The sequence below is a fragment of the Carassius gibelio genome, chromosome A5 (assembly GCF_023724105.1).
Source record: "Carassius gibelio isolate Cgi1373 ecotype wild population from Czech Republic chromosome A5, carGib1.2-hapl.c, whole genome shotgun sequence".
Lineage (NCBI taxonomy): Eukaryota > Metazoa > Chordata > Actinopteri > Cypriniformes > Cyprinidae > Carassius > Carassius gibelio.
Genome location: NC_068375.1, coordinates 23785887 through 23804618, shown reverse-complemented (window position 1 = coordinate 23804618; position 18732 = coordinate 23785887). Strand labels below are relative to the sequence as shown.

General features: G+C 38.0%; 1 protein-coding gene across 1 annotated transcript in view; it reads right to left on the bottom strand.

The window, feature by feature from the left end:
* Positions 1 to 1380: 1380 nt before the first annotated feature.
* efnb1 (ephrin-B1) overlaps positions 1381 to 18732 on the bottom strand; it is a 33494-nt gene continuing 16142 nt past the window's right edge. The window contains exons 3-5 of the mRNA XM_052592665.1: positions 7353 to 7445; positions 6827 to 6982; positions 1381 to 5225 (exon numbers count right to left, since the gene is read on the bottom strand). Coding sequence (XP_052448625.1) covers positions 4840 to 5225; positions 6827 to 6982; positions 7353 to 7445 — 635 coding nt within the window. The 3' untranslated portion in view covers positions 1381 to 4839. The remainder of the gene's footprint in view (positions 5226 to 6826; positions 6983 to 7352; positions 7446 to 18732) is intronic.

Sequence of the window (18732 nt, the reverse complement as noted above, 5' to 3'; positions counted from 1 at the left end):
AGCTGCAGGGAGCAGTTCAGTGTTCAAGTCTGATTGCATTACTGACCAGATGAGAGATCTCAGGCTTGATTGCTCTCTTCCATTTAGTGCTGCATCATCAAACAGATGATCAAATTAAATCAATCTTTCACAGAATTATGTATATGGTCTCAAGTCTTTGCACTGATGTCTAACTTCACCCACTGAACTCCCGCCTCTGTTGAATCTCTCTCTCCCTCTGTCTGGGGGCTGTAATAGTAGCAGATAGAAGCTTGCAGGGCCCACCGCATTAACCCAGAATGCACTAGGGATGAGTGGGCAGTAAATCTAATTTCACTCTTGTGCAGATTGATCACCTGTCACATGACTTGTCTAATACTCTCCAAGTCTCCTTGTTTTGCTATCTCGCACAATCAAAACTTTAATTTCATATATATTAATAAAGTAAATTATATGTCATTCCTAAATACAGTTATATTTCTGTTAATGAACTAGTTTCATTACATCTGTAAGAACTACTTGACCCCACCCTTATAGTCAGAATAACTGTATGGTGAGCCTGCAATTGTAGTTCAAAAGGCTCATTGGAAATATGTCTCTACCTACATTTTTTCAAAACTTGTTTATACATATTACACTGCCTTTTCCAGCTGCCATTAATGCTTAAAGGGCAATAATAATAATAATAATAATAATAATAATAAACTGTAATTCCCTTTCACACAAATGATTATTTCAGGGTAGATTATTGATTTATAAAGATTTATTTTATGCGGATGGTTCCAATTTTGTCTATAAATGTTTTTTTTATACAGTCTTTTCTGAAGTAGTGAACTTACTCTGTAGCTCACCTGATACAGCATTGCACTAGGAACATTAAGAGAGTTTAAGGACTTGTAGAAGCAAGGTTAACTGTCACGTTGATTCAGAAAATGTATTTTTGCTTTTGTTAACACTATTAGTTACCAACAAATCTAACAAATATAAAATTGCATGGTTCAAATGTTTATATATATATATATATATATATATATAGCATAATACTAATCTAGATCAAACTAGCAGACCACAGAAGACAGACATTTTCCACAAATGCCGATAAATATGAGACAGAATGCTTTCCGACCACTGAAACTTTAATGCGCTAGAGTCAAACAAGACTGTTTGTGTGCGAGTCTTGAGTGGCCGGGGACAGATACCCAGAGACATTATGAAATATTTGTGACACAGAGAGCGTCACTCGCTGAGACATCTTGTTTTGTTTGAAACAGCAGCACAGCTGACATATAACATGAGTACATTGGACAGAAAGCGACTGCTGCAAACACACATTTAAACTTCATTCATTCTCTCATTGTGCCTTTCAAACAGACGAGCAGTCAAAAACACGAGACGAGCAGCTTCCATAGGAAAAAACTTTATTTATCCTTTTAAAATGCTTTCTGAGGGCTGAGACTTGGCTTTAGTGTCATATATCGGGGAACTCTGAGGACACTGTGTGAATTCTACCAAAACAAAGAACCGCTGTCGCCACAGGGGCATCAGCGCTGCCAACACATACATCAAGACTTAAATCAATAATACTGAAATCTGCAACAAAATCGTAGTAAAAGAAAATTATAGCAATAATAATGTAGTTCACTGAATAATAGTAATATTTAAAAAAAAATCAGCAACAGCAGGAGGAAACGTTGTTCAGCACAAGCTTTTTTTGTGGGAGTCGCGGTTGGCCCAAGGCCTCAGCACTGCACTGACCCGCTCTATGAACAAGTACATTTTGTGAAAGAGTGGATGAAGTGTGTGTGATGGGATGGATCTAGGCCATGGAGAAGGTTTTCTCATTAGATTTGTCTCTTTCATAATATTGTGATAATCCTTACAGGGTCAAAAGTCACCACCAATCTGTCTCTTTGCCTGAGGGGGAGTGTGTGTATGTGTGTGTATGTGTGTGTGTTCACATGAATGCTAGGTTTAAGTAGGTTCTCCTTAAATAAGTCAACCTCACTGGGAGAAATGTTATTAACAGATGTCAGTGAGATCCACACAACATCACAGGTGTCTGACCGCAGCATTAGAGAGGAATCAAAGCCTCAAGCCCAATCTGATAAACAAGACGGCTGACTGTTTTTTTTCTGAGGTTTTTTTTCTCACCTTATTGTTAGGGTACAGACAACGTCAAAAGGAGGGTATGCCTTACAGCTGTTAAGAGTACAGTGAACCAAATGTGTAAGCTAAGCTGCAAAAAGCCTGCAGCAAAAGACTAAGATCCCACTACAGCAGCACTCATACATTAAACGATGCTTTTCCAGTAAAATATCAAAATATTTAGGACTGAATTCAGTTGTTTCGGTAAGCATAAAGCTCACCAAAATCCATTGGATGTATCTGAAACAAAGACTTTATAAAACAATGTAGCTTTTAAAATAAACTTTGTTTTTGTCAGGATATCTGTACTGGAAAACAAGACAAAATGACTGTTCTTACAATGATTTCTTTGCAGTGTGATACCGCGACTGATCCACTTTAATAATAAGCTGACTGGTGCACCTATGTGCCTTTCTATGGGTAAAAACAAATCCATGAATTTCAAAAAGTGCTCTTCTAATGTCAATCCTAAAGAACTGAACTGCCATAAACAGCTCAATCAAACGTACATAAATATTCAGTTTAGTTACACAGGCTGTTGCTGGTTTAGTTTTGGTGAAGTAGTTTGCTGGTGCTTGCCCTGTATCTTATGGTGTTTATATATATATATATATATGCATGTATATTGTGTGCTATAAGAATGACTGGTGGGTCAGTTAGTAATTGTGTGTGTGTGTTTAGGCATTTCTTGAGTAATAATTCTCTCTCTCCTCTTTTCCTCCTCCATGAACCATGGCATGGAATATCTGACCTGGTTCCATCACAGCATTTGTAAAAATTAAAGAAAAAAACTACACAAAAAAATAAATAAAACAAGACAAAAATACCACCATCCCCTTGTGAAATAGGGAGGACAGCGTATGTGTGTTTGTGTGTGTATCAGAGTGTGTGTGTGTGTGTGTGTATGTGAAGGGACTTGTAGGTCTTTTTGCTGCTTCAGGCTGACCTTTTAAAACCCGTTGTACAGGGACCTCTAAGTCTCCTTAATCAAAAGCCAACTAAAAAGAGAGAACCATGAGAAAGGAAACATTTTACTTACAAAATGTCTTTTTCCCAAAAAAACAAAAAAAGAAATTGTATTTACAAAAGCTCTTGCATTTTCAAAAATCCTAATTATATTTTCATTAGCAGGGTCTCTCATAAAATGGAACTTTTATATTCAACATTTTTTTCCAACATACATTATTTACATAATCTCGGGCCTTAGAAACTAAATTAAGAAGAAACAACAACAACAAAAAAAAAAAAAAAAAAAAAAACAGCAGTAAACCCTAATCGAAATATTATTTAAAAATCTATTTTATGAGAAATCTACAGAGAAATATTGGGCTTCCTCTGATTGGCTGCGCTGGAGGCCAGATGCAATGCTGCTAATTTTAAATTAGCATAGGCGTAAACACACCTGCCGCCACTGTTTGCTGTTTATCATTTCCTGTGCAGGCCATATAAAAATAGATCTAGCACTAGATTTTCCAGGATGATATGGTGAGCTTGTTTTGATTCTCTTGATTCATGGAGGTTTTTTTTCTTTTTTTTGCTCGTGTTTGTTTGGAAACAGGGATAATTGATGTGCATATCTGAGAGGAGGGAGAGGTGAAGGCATAACTTCATGTGTTCTGTATGTTGATGGATTTTTGGCTTCTGCGTGGGACACATACACAAAAGGTCATACTGTAAGAGTCCATGTCTACATCCAAACAGAAAAAAAAAAAAAAAAATGTTAGTGGACAAAATTATGCAAAGATACATGTTAGCATGTTTGTGACTGAAAAGAGGTCATAGGCTCATGGTGTAGAGGCAGATCCCTAAAGATGTTTTTGACCTACAAACCTTTGGGAGATAGAATAAGAAAAAAAAAAATGACAAGATACAATCAGCACTTCCCGCATCACTGACAAAAGATAACAAATAACTACGCGTGCTCTGCTGAGAGGAGAGAGAATTTCAACTGAAATAATTCTCAAAGGAACGAAAAGCAGACTGGGATTTCTGAAAGGTCTGACACTGGTGTTTACATATTAAATTCCCTATTACACTCACTGGCTTTTCCAACGAGAAGCTGTCTGTTACTGACCTGTCAACAGCAAAGTGTGTGTGTATGCGTGTGTGTGTGTGTTTTTGTTCTATTGCCTCTACAGCATGTAAAATGAATGAGTGTCTTGAGAGACGCAAGGAAATGAGAAGACATATTGAGTGTGTGAGGAAGAGAGCGGCGTTCGTAACAGTGTTTAAGACATTTTCTTTGAGCGAGACACTGCGAAAGCTGCAAGAATCAAGTTGATGCTGATAAAAACGAAACACTGTGATGGATGAAAAACAGAGAAAAAAACTAAGCGAAGAGTCGTAATGGTACAAAAAAAACACTAATGAGAGCTTCCTGCTTTGTGATGTCACTCTAGCGTCCCTCTGTGATTGGTTGTCGGCTGTTCTTCAGCAGTGAAGTCCGTGCCTGAGTGCCACGCAGATTGGAGAAGTTTTCTGCTGTTTCACACACATCAAGAGCGACAGGCACACACACATACACACAGTGTAGTGTTCGGAAAAGGGACGGAGGGAAGGAAATCTGAGAGGAATTTCATCCACATAGTCTTTTTCATTCCTCTTTTCCACTTCTCCCTCTCCATCCTCTCGCAGACGGGGTTAGGTAATGAAAAAAACGATTCAGGATACCTTACAAAAATGAGTTCTTATTGCGGTTGCCTCGCTCTTGTTCTCTCAGACTTTGTAGTAGATATTGGCGGGGCTCTGTTGCGGCATTTCCTGCACTATGTAGACCGGGTGCCCATAGTCTCCGCTCACTTTTTCATAGTGTGGACAGTAGTTATTGTCTGATGTCCGCAGGGGGATGATGATGTCACTCGGTTCCGAGCCGGCCTGGGCGGCTCCTTTGGGTGTGGCCAGAGTGCTGAGTGACAGGCTGGTTCCGCCCCTGGGCTGCGAGTGTTTGCGGGTTCTCTTGCGAAGCTTGAGGAGCAAGACGATGAGGATGATGATGATGAGGAGGAAGATGACACAGCCGGCTCCGATGGCAGCAAAGAGAGCCGGTTTAGAGCCGAAAATACCTTCCACCGAACCGGGACTGTTATTTTGGTTTATTGTGTCTGAAAAGAAAAAAAGGACAACATTAAGAGCGACGCACACTCGTTTTTCTTTTCTATCAGTAAGAATGAGGTTAGCAACACATGCTCTCATTATCAGTGTTTAGAGTCACTCGCTGTTGTCTGAGGCAAAGATAACTGACAATGGCTGTAGAAACAAGCCTCTGAGTTTGTTAGCGTTGGCACTGAGCTACTTTTTAAGTAAATAAAACATCTGCTGTATTTATTGTTGCACTGCCAGCTGAAATAACTAACTACCAATGACTCCTGTAGCTAAATAGGCATTATGAATACACATTTTTGCTTGACAATAAAATCCATGTTGTCAAGTAAATTTAACGGCAGTAGGAAGCTAAACAACGCACACCCAGATTGGAATTACCCTTTCAAACAGTAGTCCAGCAATGAACAATACTTCCAGCAGTGTAAGCAATGCAAAGTTGTTGTTGTGTATTTCAATGGTACACACTAAAATAAAGCAGCATTTGTCGTTTAATAGTAGGGCTGGGTCATGATGGTCAACTAGTCATCCAATAGTTGATTATTATTGAGGTTGACTATTTTCACTACCATTCAAAAGTTTAGGGGTCAGCAAGATTTGTTTTTTAATGGTTTTGAAAGAAGTTTCTTATGCTCATCAATTACTTATTCTCATCAAAACCTATAAAAAAATGTAATTAATCATTCCTGTGATGGCAAAACTGAATTTTCAGCAGACATTTATCCAGTCTTTAGTGTCACATGATCCCTCAGAAATCATGCTAATATACTAATTTGGTTCCCAAGAAACATTTCTTGCAATCATCCATGCTGAAAACAGTTGTGAAAACATTTTGTTTTTAAAGAGATCTTGGTGACCCCCAAACTCTGGAACGGTAGTGTAGTTCATATTTCAAAATTTTACTTTTGATACATATATTTCAACAAATTGCAACAAATACTCTTCCATATTGTGGTTTACATCCAAGTAAAAATAAAAAAATAAAAAATATTGGAGGGGGATTGGTTTTATCCACCAATTATTGATTGAATGGAGGCAGATCTGAACATCAGCTTGAGGTCGATTGTAAGAAAGTGGCAGGGTTTAAGTAGACAAAATATTTGAAGAATGTCCAAATGGAATCAGGTGATGCCGAACCTAGATTAATTATACCAATTAGTTGACTAGTCGCTCATATAACCCACTGACTAGCCGGTTTTGAGAAGATGTGATAGCACTTATTTCCGAGTCTAATGTCTCCTCTCCGAGCAGAAGAATCTGCGGAGATGCAGCACGAGTCGCTCTGTTCTTTCTTAATGATTCTGTCTCTCTGTTTCTCTCCTAATGAAGTTTAGACCTCCCGTAGGTTAATGGCTGCTAGGACGTGATAAAGACATGCTACATTAACTCCTGTCTCTCTCTTGAACACACACAGCTGCCTGAGGGAGGCAGTAGCTCTGCATTGCTGCATTTCATATGCTGGCTTTCTTAGTAAAATTTACTGTAGTAGATCCTCGCTGCTGAATTCAGATCAGTTTGTCCTGTAAATATGCAATGTCATTTACAGGAAAACGCTATCATCATCCCAAACAAGCTGGTTTAAACAGATGATTTGTGTTTTCACCTTTGCCAGGCATTATGGATCCATTCCCATCTGTGTCTCTGTTTCGGTCTCGGTCTCGGTCAATCTCGCGGGAAGGGCTGGTTGTGGGGTCCTTGATCTCATTGTCCCGGTCCCGGTCTGGGAGGTCCGTTAAATCTGGATCTGGTGCATTTGGATCTGAAACATTCAATCACATGCATAACAAATTAGGAACAAAAAACATTCAAGGAAATGAATTTCGGTTCAGCATATGTTTGAACGTATTCGTTTAGATTTTGGTGTCAGCATCCTTTTATGTCTAACTTCCTGTCTCTGCTTATGAGTCAGAGTACTAAATCAATGTGCATTCTGTGTAAATGTAAATGAATTGTGTGAACTATATGAAGTAATGCCAACTTGGATAATGTTTAACTGCAATCTAAGTGGCAGTTAATGAGTCAGATGACTTAATCATCCACCAAATGGGGCTTAAATGACTTTACCTTTGGACATGCTGAAGATAAAGAAGGAGTGTGTGTGTGTGTGTGTGTGTGTGTGTTTAACTCACCTTGGCCCACTTTCATGATGATCTTCATGGATCTCGTGCTACAAACCCCACCTTCTCTGTTTTCCAACCCTTCCTGTGTTCCATTAGAAGTTGCTAGAGAGAGAGAAAGAGAGAGAGAGAGAGAAAAGAAGAGGGGTTTTGTTATTGTCATGGCGAATTAGGTTTAGATTTATAGGACTTTTAATTGGAATTCTTGCTGTAAACCAAAGCAGGAAAAGGAAACCCTAATTTACCTCTATAAATCACACACGCAAAACACAAGCACATTCAAACACACGTATACACACAGCCTTTGGCTAAGGAAATGCTCTTAAATGAGACATTGCAACCTAATATTACCTTAGAAACATCCAAAAACAAACTAACGTTTGTGTGTGTCTCAGAATATGGACAAGATGAAAAAAAGCTCCAGTGTATTCTCCTGTTACTAGTCCCTAAGATAAGAATCTGATCCCATGGGAATACACACACACACACACACACACCACCATGTTATTAGAAAAGCCATGCATATGTTTTCCTGAGTAGGCCCAGGAGCCTTAATGTTTCCTGCAGAACAATCCCTGTTTGAGTTTGAGTGATCAGAGACACAGACAGACCTAAAAATATGCCACAATATACTACGGGCCATGTTGCATTTCTGCTAGGACCTAAGTGTGAGAAATGAGTTTGCCCTGAAAAGGAGATGCACACACATATTAGTATACATATATAAAACACACAAACACACACTCCCATTATGTAGTTAAATAAACCAATATTGTCACAGCGGGTGATCCACCTTCATTCAATTTAACCCCCAATTACACTCACACAAGTTCACACACACACACATACACATAATTAGTTTCCATTAGTTCGTGCTCATTAAGAGGTGAGAGTGAGAAGTGCTGACAGTGCATGTGTGTATGTGTAAGCACTAATGAGGAACTATAGAACAGGTAAGATGAGAAAATATACTTATTCACAAAAACACACGCGTTCCTGGCCATCACACGATGAGTCCCTACTAGATTTGACATTTAAATTTGACATTTTCTCTAGAACTGTCAAACACAAGATTTGGGGTTTTCCTGTTGTCTTGTTAAGCAACAACAAAAGGTCGTTCCCATTTCGTACACTAATGCATTTTCATACAAGCATGAGGCATAGCACTATGTCAAAAATGCAAAAATTTAAAAATTCTGGCAAATAAATATAGTTTGTATCAGTCAGAAATTCCATTTTGTGTCAGTCAAAACATACAAAAACATACATCTGAGCGAGCTTTGATATTGGTTTTGCCAACGAATGACTAATAAACAGGTTTGGTTTTAATGACGAAGTGGTAACAGATCTTAAACTTGCTTGTAAGCAGACTGAATCTGAATCACTTGTTCTGAGTGAATCGTTCGGAGCCATTGCAGATATTGCAGCTGACTCCCACACTAAACTGTTTATCAGTTTCCAGTTCAGTGTGATTTTAATGAACCATTAACCATTCATTCAATATTTTTCATAACAGAGTTTTAAAGACATTGGAACCATTATCAACACAATATTTGACAATATTATTTTTTTCAAATAGACACAGCTATTCTTAATGCTAACAGTCTGGCATTTATATCAATAAAGATCACTTCAATGACAACATCAAGATGACAGATTCAGCAATTTGGCAGTCAAACAGATCATTTGGCTTTTAAATATATATAAAAATATTTGGCTACCTTTATTTTTATTATTATTATTTTTTCTGGAGCCCAGCAAAAACACAATGCTGGTTTTCCTTTCCATTTTAACATCACCATCACTTTAAGAAGAAAGTCTTTTCTTTCTTCTAGCTATCACTGATTTGACCAGTACTGGCTTTATAAAACTTTAGAGCGGCGGTATGGATCTGTGCTCAGAAAGAGTCGCAGGAGAGACTCCAGTGATGGAGAAAGGCAGGGCACTGCACTTGTGAATGGCCCTTTGTGGGCGTGTATGGGGGAGGGGTGATGTGTGTGGTTGCTAGGAGCTGCTATGATGTCATGCAGATTGAGATGTATGGCAGTAGGCAGAGTGCCAGTCTCCTTACGGTAGCGCCATGCCAACCTGTCACCGTGCCAACCGTGGAATAGCATCACACGGTGCTCCTCTACAGACAGACACACACACACACACACACACACACACACCCCATCCTGAGTCCAGCTCACACTCACTCCAGGCTAAAACACAACTCACATTCCAAACAGGCAGGGTAATCCCACCCTGTGTACTGTTAGCAAGAGGATGGATTTGCTATGAAGCATTTTTGCGGCCACATTCTGTTGTCACTACATCACTGCTGGATTTTAACTGGTCAGAACATTTGGGTCTTAATAGTTTCCTGCCCATGTGCAGAAGGGGGAAAAAAGAGGAAATTAGCTTTATGGATGGAATTAGACTCTTCATTTCTAGTCAGACTCATATTGAACTGAATTCCAAGAAGAGCAAAATCATTACAGAGAACAAAGCAGGTATTTCTAAAAGAATATACCATGAACACACAAATCCCCAATAGCCACACTGAGAGATTAACATGATTTAGATTTAAAACAAGGTGTAAACACACATTAGAAAAATGTGAAGGGGCTGGGGATTTACCATCTGCCTCTATATTTGTGTGTGTGTGTGTGTGTGTGTGTGTGTGTGTGTGAGAGAGAGAGAGAGAGAGAGACAAAGAATGAAATATTCAGTCTTGTCACAATAAATATAGTGTTGCCCCAGTTAGCATCTTTTATTGACTGACATTTAGTGTGGGTGTGCTTTTTTGGAGTGTGTGTATCAGCGTTTGTTCGTAGCTGTACACTCATTCTTTTGCCGTCATGGAGCCATCTCATGCCTGTCTCATATTTTATCAAACGAACACACACAAACATCTAGACTTGTACACAACACACACACACAATCCCTGTAATAAAAAAACACAACCAAAACACAGTATTATTACAGTATTTTGGGGGCAGTATTTTCAGCTTACAGCTTTGCAATAAAATGTTACAAATGGTGATATGCAAATCAACAGTAAAATATAAATATATAGTCTCATTAAATGGGCATTTTGAGTACATTTACGTGTAAGAAATTAAATTTAGTGTAAATAATGTATAAAATGGTTAAATATGAAATGGCTGTCAGTTGCCCTGTTCTGTAGATACTGACAACTAGTAACAAATATTAATTATTTTAATAATAAATAATAATATTTGCTTAATACTAAACACTGTTTAATTTAAAAGCAACTCAAAGTTATTCAAAGGAATTGCATACAAATAAAAAATGCACATATAAATACATATTAATTAAACATTAAAAGTTAAAATAATAATATAATGTGAAATAAGACCAGTAACAAGCAAAAATTTAAAGAAATTGAATGTGCTAAAATAAATTATGACCATTTCTTCTATTCTCTTGTCATTGTATGGAATTGTAACTGTTGCTAATAAAAATAAAAATAAATTTACTATGAAACAACTATGAAAATTCCTTATTCTAGTCTCTTAAGTCACTGTATGAAATTGTATTTATATTATTAATAATAATAATAATAATAGTAATAATAATTGAATACAGTAGCTTAAGAGACTTGGAAAATATAGTCATACTATGAACATTCCCTTTCCCCCGAATATTAAAGATTCTAACATCAAGGACTGAAGAACAGTTCAGTTTCAAAGCAAGCGTTGAATATTCAGCTGCATGGTTCAGGTTTTTGTACCATATTTTCGAATATGATCATGCAGCTGTTAAATCAACATGACAGGTCCTGATTGAGCTGAAGCTGTCCCATCACGACTCACAGAAAGAGAAAATCCAAAGCTCAGCGAACACACTTCAAATGTTCACAACCACAGCTGAGTCAGGCTTTCGAAACAACTATTTTTGACAACGGCAACATTTTTCGTTTCAGTCGGCAGAGTCTCTGACTGAGGAGTAACTGACACAAAGAGCCGAAGGAGCAGACACTTCGCTGAGTGAGTTCCCCACAACAGCCAACAGCTCCGGTCTGAGCCTCCAGGGGAAAGACCACTGTAGTCATAGAAAGATCACAAAAACAGCTTTTCGGCAGACAGACAAACGAGGTATAATGGAGCTGCGTTCTGTGTTTGAGCATGTGTGTTTGTCTGTGAGATTTGGGTCAGTGTTTATTCTAATGCATTCGACAAAACACAGAGTGCCAGTGGCAGGTCACTCCAGCACACACACACACACACAACTCATCAGATCAGGCACAGCTAGATTAGATCTTTTGCTTCCAGAAGCTCATCCAATCAGATTGCTGCACTGGTCCAGCAGTCACATAAAGGGCGACCTTTAAATCTGCAGGATGAGCAGCTCAATGGAAGTGAGTGTGTGTGTGTGTGTGTGTGTGTGTGTGTGTGTGTTTATGTGTGAGTGTGTGTGTTGTGAAAGAAAATTAAAATGCAATTATCATCCAGCCATACCCACTTCCCTGTAATTCTTCATCCACGTACAGACAGAAGAACTCAATGTAAATACCAAAAACGTAGATTTGTCTTCACTGCCAGCAAGGTTCAGAGCGAGTGTGTTTGTCATAATGGTGCCGTGTGTGTTTTAGGGGTGATTGTTTGTTCTACTTCAACAAAGCTTATATTTTTCCAGTAGAAATCCTTTAAAATGAACAACAAACTCATGAGGTTTGATGAAGGGAGGAATGAAACAAGAGGAGGCTCAGCCTGCTGTTCCTCTCTCTCTCTCTCTCTCTCTCTCTCTACATGGATCACTGGACTGATGGAATTCAACACTTCTATCATGTAACCACTCACTCCTTTCAGTTTTCTTTTTCCCCATTCTTCCTGTTTGTTTCATTATTCCTTTCCCGTTTATTTATTTCTTTTTTTCCCCTTCCATTGATTCTTTCTTTGCATTTCTTGGTTTTCTTCCTTCTTGCTTCTTTGTTATTTCCTGCCCTTCTTTCTTTTTCTTTCTCCCGTTTCTTTCCTCTTCGTTTTCTTCCTTTTTTTTCCTCGAGGTTCTTTCCATCCTTTTTTTCTTTCTTTATTTCTTCACTCCTTAATTGTGGTCCTTCTTTAGTAAACACTACCACCCATTCTCTCAAATTACCTTTAAGTGAAGAAAATGACCAGCACATTCTGTTACTGATCCTAGATAACTTTCTGTGTTCTCGCAAATTAGGCCATTTCAAAACAACAGCACAGACCGTTATGCCTATTATATTCAGACCATATTAAAAGCATTTCTAGATAAAGTGTTTTGGGATTAATGAAGCCGAGGGCAAAGCAGAGTATGTGTGTGTTCTCAACGGCAGTGATCCAGATCTCCCAGAATTCAACATGTACAGGAGCACGTTTCGTTCAGACCTGCTTGCCCTTGCCATACTTTAACCTGCGCATGTTAGGGAGAAAACAGACACGGTGCACAATGGGAATGTGATTAAATGTCAATTAGTCTCTGTTCTGATGTCTCTCTAGCACACACACAAGACAAACACTCATTATGTGCATTAGTTCCATGGGTAGTGTGACCCATCATGCATCACTGACCTTCACTGCCTACTGGGACATCCACATGGGCATCACTACAGCAACAGTGACCATTACTACAGCAACCACCTCCATACACAGTGATCGCCAGACAGAATGACACACACACAAACACACACACACAGCAGGAATCTTGCTCGGTGTGGTGCACCTGGTGCTCAACGTCCCATAAGACAAAGAAAGATGAACTCCCTGTCCTATAATGCATTCTATCTCTGTCTATTTCCTTCTCTCTCTTATTCGCTTGTGCCTCAAAGGGGAGAAAAAGTCGTTTAGCTGACTATGTCTTTTTGTACTAGTACTTGCCAAAGAGGTCAGATATACCACAAACACAGAAAATTCAGCCAATGTTTGTCTGCAATGCACAACAGGTTCGCAGTGTGTGTCTGTGTGTGTCTCAGTCTTGTGTATGAAGTATTCAGAAACAGTGTTTACAATAAGTGCTCACCATAATTTCATTATTCAGTTGACCTCACAGTTGCACGTCAGCAATGCCTATTCAGAGAAGGCATTCTTCACACAGGAAGCAGGATAGATATTATTATTCCAAACACAAGAATAACTAATGATAAGAGTAAAATGATGGAAAGTCTGCCAAACCTTGTGCTATTCCTGGCTGCGTGTAACACCCACCACTCTGCATATCCTTCAGAAGGTCCCAGTGTTAGAAACGAGCACCTGAAGTTCTGTAAAAATTGTAAGTAAAACAAAAAAAAACCACTATATTGGACTAAAAGCATCCCAGCAGCTTACAAAGGAGTCTTCAGCAAAATATAAATAAATAAATAATAAAAAAATGGAACAAATAAAAAAGAAGGTAATTTAATTACATGAAAAAAGCATTTAAAAAAATATTTAAAGTGAACCTCAAGAAAAGAAAATGGAAGAACTTGAAGAACTTTTCATTTTGCTTGTTTGCACATCTGTTTAGCTGTGCATTATTGATTGAGCACTGTGCGATGTCCAAACTGATTGCACTGTTTTTTACATATTCACTGTATTTTATGTCAAATCATTTTATATTTCTAAATGTTTTAAATTCATTTTAAATAAGTATTTAAAAAAATATTTTTCAAAGTATTTAAATTGCTTGTTTATTATTCTTCTTCATGATTTTTAGTTTCTTTTATGTAAAGCACTTTGAATTACCATTGTGTACAAATGTGCTACTTTATATAAATAAAGTTGCCTTGCCTTGTTGCTTTAAACACTGCAACAATGGAAAGAAATTAATCAAAGATTATTTTAAAGATTATAATCATTAAATGCTATCTGTTCATACTGTTTGATATTTGTTCATATAAAAATTTAGTCACTATCAAATTTGTTCATGCCAGTCCAAAAATACTAAAATAACTAAAAACACATAAAATAAAACAATACAATTAAACAATTTAACTGTGATAAACATAAGTTGACCCATATAAAATTATATTTACAAAAGGTTATATTTAAAATATACTTAATACTTTTGCTTGTAATAGTGGGTTAAACCTTTCAGAGAGCTGAAGATATATCAGGCTGAATGAATATTGGATTGCTATTCAATAGCTATTTGCAATTGGAGCTGAATTCTCCTCACATTACAAAGTGGCTTAAACCAACCGTTTGCTCTTAGTTTTTGTGGTAGTTTAAATCAGGCGTCTAACACACACATACACACACATCTCGATGTGATATTTGACCTCTCTCACCCCAGAGCGACCACAGTGAAATGAAGCCACTCATTTTCATACTTCAGCTGTGGCCTGAGAGACAGTTATGGTGAGAGGTTACACAAAGACCCACACACACACACACACACACACACACACACTCATCATTCTAGTGCAGCGGTTTGGTCTGAATTACTTTAAAGCTGGACTGTCTGAAATCAGAATCATATGTTGCTGACACAGCCTTAACACAAAAATACACATAAAACCGAACACATACTTGCTCACACACACACACACACACACACACACACACTCGACAGAAGACAAACTGACCCTAAACAACCCTTAATTTAGCCCTTTTTAACTCCCTTAATCCTGAAAACATTGCATAAACCATTAGAGCCTTTCTAGCAGCCACACACTCCTCCTCATTTGGTCATTACTTGCATTTCATGCAGTGATAATCACAAAATCTTGTGACTGCTCCCTATTTTTTTCCCCTTTCCATTCCTCCCTTTTTTCTCTTTCCATCATTTTTAGCGCTCCCTTGACTGTATGACGGTACTGTTTCCATTGTCATGCTTTTCAAATCAACTTCTCAAACACACATACACACACAGACACATCTTTTTTGACAATTTGATATCTTTCAGCGAGATGCGTTTACGGGGCTTACATTTTGATGAATGAATTAAATGGCTGGTGGATTGATTTCTAAATCAATAATAAAAAAAAAATGGCAATGGTTAGAGCTGATTACTGTCAAATTAAATTTCCCGACACAACTAAGTTGCGAAAATGTCGAAATCCTCTAGAAATGCTTCTGAAGCTGGTGACTGAATCAAAAGAGCTCACATCACTCTCATCCAACAGGTTCAGAATTAAACCTGCACTCACAACAATAACCAGGATCCTTTTCAAACCTCTACTGCTTCATGACTGCACGCAAGAGTGACATGATCAGCCCAATGTCTTTCTGGAACACATACTGGAATTAAGTCAGGTCATAAAAGACAGTGGATTCTCAGAATCTCTCTTCACAATTAGAAACAGACACAGAATCTGACCAAGCACAGACTAACTACCCAAAAATACCCAAACAGTAAAAACACACACACTTAACGAATGAATGACAGACATGTCAAAAGGACTGCATGTATATTTTTGTATTTATGTCTAAATTAATTTGATTACAAAAAGAACCTATAAAATAATAACTTTATATTTTTAAATCTTTTGGATGTTTTCCAAAAGAAATACAAACATCCTGGAAACAAAAATATGTAAAACTGGTTTGGCTTGTTGAAAAAAGGAAATTGTGAATCTAATTTTTTTCACATCAAGTCTAAGAATCCTAAAATACTATTTAAAAAAAAAAAAACAGCAAAGAACAATGCTAATAAACCATTTTTACAATGGTACATTAACATTAGTGTAACAGACATTACAGAATCTAAAAACAAAATTTTTGAGAATACTAGATATTTGAGAAGCATTTCTGTAAAATGTTAAGGGATTTTTTTTTTTTTTTAGGTTTACGTTTAAACTAATTTGGTTAGATTTATACCCGTGTTAGATTTATTTTGAAAAAATGCCAGGGAAATAAAATCAATGCAAGACATATCCTCTGAAAACAAGCATTATAACTACACATAATTTTGTTAATTTTTTTTGTCTAAAAGATGTAAAAAGAAAATTACAGGAAAACAAATCAAGAATGCTGATTAATATTAATTCTTTCAGTGAACAGCACATAATGTCTGGAGCACTTGAGCTAACTGTTGCAGCACAGCTCGACGGGAGAAGTTAACATGTACAGTATGTCTGGGAGGCAGAGACAGAGAGACGGAGAGCAGACCCGGCCTGGTTCAAAGAACCTCTGCAGACAGACTGGAGACCAATCGACAAATAGTTACACGGATAAAGGAATAGAGCGAGGAGATTTGAGTCACTGGATTGGCCTCTGGAGCCAGTGTGCTGAACCTCTGTAGGGACTACTTGAGTATCCTGGGACGTGTGCAGCCTTCTAGATGAACTACAACATGTCCTGAAAAATAGTCTGAATTAATATTATGTAAACTGAAATTAGCGATTAAATGGAGGGTACTGAAAACAGAAACAAAGGGCTTGTCCAAAAAAAAAAATGGATTTAAGGGGCCATTTTAGGGTCCGACATGGGTGGCACGACGACATGGTGAGTGTTGAGCTCAGCGGGAACAGGAAACAGTCAGCATCACAGAAATCAACATACTGAGGATACAGGAAAGGCACAGAGGTTGACAGAAAGAAACTCAACACCAAGCCGAACGAGGCAAATATAGTGACAGGAGAAACAGCAGATTCTTGTGGATGGATAAAAAGCACCTGGAGAGACTCTGTAGCAACTGAAAAAGCCTGACAGACATGCTCAAGGCGGGTGGGCAGAGGGTCTGTGTTATCTGCTCAGCCACAGTCAGGACAAGCTAAATGATAGCTATTCATTATCAAACCACACAACATTTCATTAGCATTGAGCGCTAACAAAGATATCAAAAATGTAATAATTAAAACACGCCATAAACATTAACCACAAGTAATGACGAGACAGACGAATTGGGTCAAAACATCTTGCTTACATTTAACACACACAAGGGGAGTTTTCTATTAAAAAGCATCTGTACTGATGCCAGACTACAATCAGTCCAGGGACTCGCTGTATGTAACCAATGTAAATGTGACATACCAATAGCGCACATTGTCGAAACGCTACTCAAGAGGCTTTTCTGAGGAGCGAACGGATGTGTGTGAAACTGTCAGGCTCTAAAGTCTCTCGCTGTGTTATTAACTCAAGATGACCAGACAGCAAAAACCACTGAACCCAGAACACAAACACATTTCGGCTAAATTATTTTAACCAGACTCATCCTGTTTACCAGAGCAAGATAAAGGGACTGGTTGCTAGGGAGTCTGTGTGCATGTGTGTGTGTGTGTGTGTGTGTGTGAGAGAGAAAGTGTTTTACTGGATCTAATAGCTGCCCTGCTGCTTGCTGGGGGTGGTTGTGGTGATGGGTCAGTAGAGGTGAAGTGGATTATGGGACATGTCTGGGCATCATGGCCAAGAGACCAAAAACTCAGTGAGGCACGACAACCAATGAGACATGCCTGACTGAAAGTGTCTCTCCCTCCCTCCCTCCCACCATCCTTGGGGAGAGAGAACGGGGTAAAGGGGATACACTGAGCCGTAGAGAAAAGGAGACAGATAAGAGCGTGTTTTTTATTAGCCATGCTGTCCCCTGTTGTTTTTGTCTCGATAGCATGCATTTATGCTGAACGTGTTAGAAATCTTTAATTCTGAAAGAATGATTAATCAGAGCTTCAGTACAACTGTTGCATGCTGTTTGTGGCTGGAAAATCATCCCTCACTGAAAACCTCTTTCACAAAAGCTTGACTGTGCCATTTACAGATCTACACAAACATATTACCATCACTATGGAAGCCTCTTCCTGCCTTTCTGACTTTATTTGTCTTAACTGTGGCTTTATTTCTCGTAAATGCGACTTCATTTCCCACAAATTGCAACTTTGTGTTACAATGTGACTTTATTATTTTAAACATTATCTCTCATTTTAAGCATTATTCCTATTACCTGGTAAATCTTTTACTCAAAGGCAAAAACTGGCTTCCATCTCTCTCTCTCTCTCTCTCTCTCTCCCTCTCTCTCTCCCTCTCTCTCTCACACACACACACACACCCACACACAAACTTTCTATTGATAATGATGTTTTATATTCCTTAACCATACCCCAAATCATCACATAGTCTGTGGTTTAAATTAAAAAACAATGAGGAACTTTGGCTGTTCCCCTTAAAGTCATTTCTGGTTTTACAATTTCTTTCAGGACATTTGGACCACATAATACAGGCAAAACCTAACCCAAACACACATTTAGCAAGCTATCTAAATGGAACTTCTCATGAACTTCTATTGTCTTAAAAAATAAACTTTTTCTGACTATACTAGTTTAACGCTAATTTGTATAGTAGAACTTTAAGGATATTTAGTAGTAAATCAAATATGTTAAATTGTATGTTCAGGAGTACAACAGGTTGTCACTGGGGCGGTACCCTCAACAGGATCTCTTTGTAACTTATTTAATTTATTTAACCCTAAAACCTTATATACTGCTTCAAGGCCTTTCCACACTGAG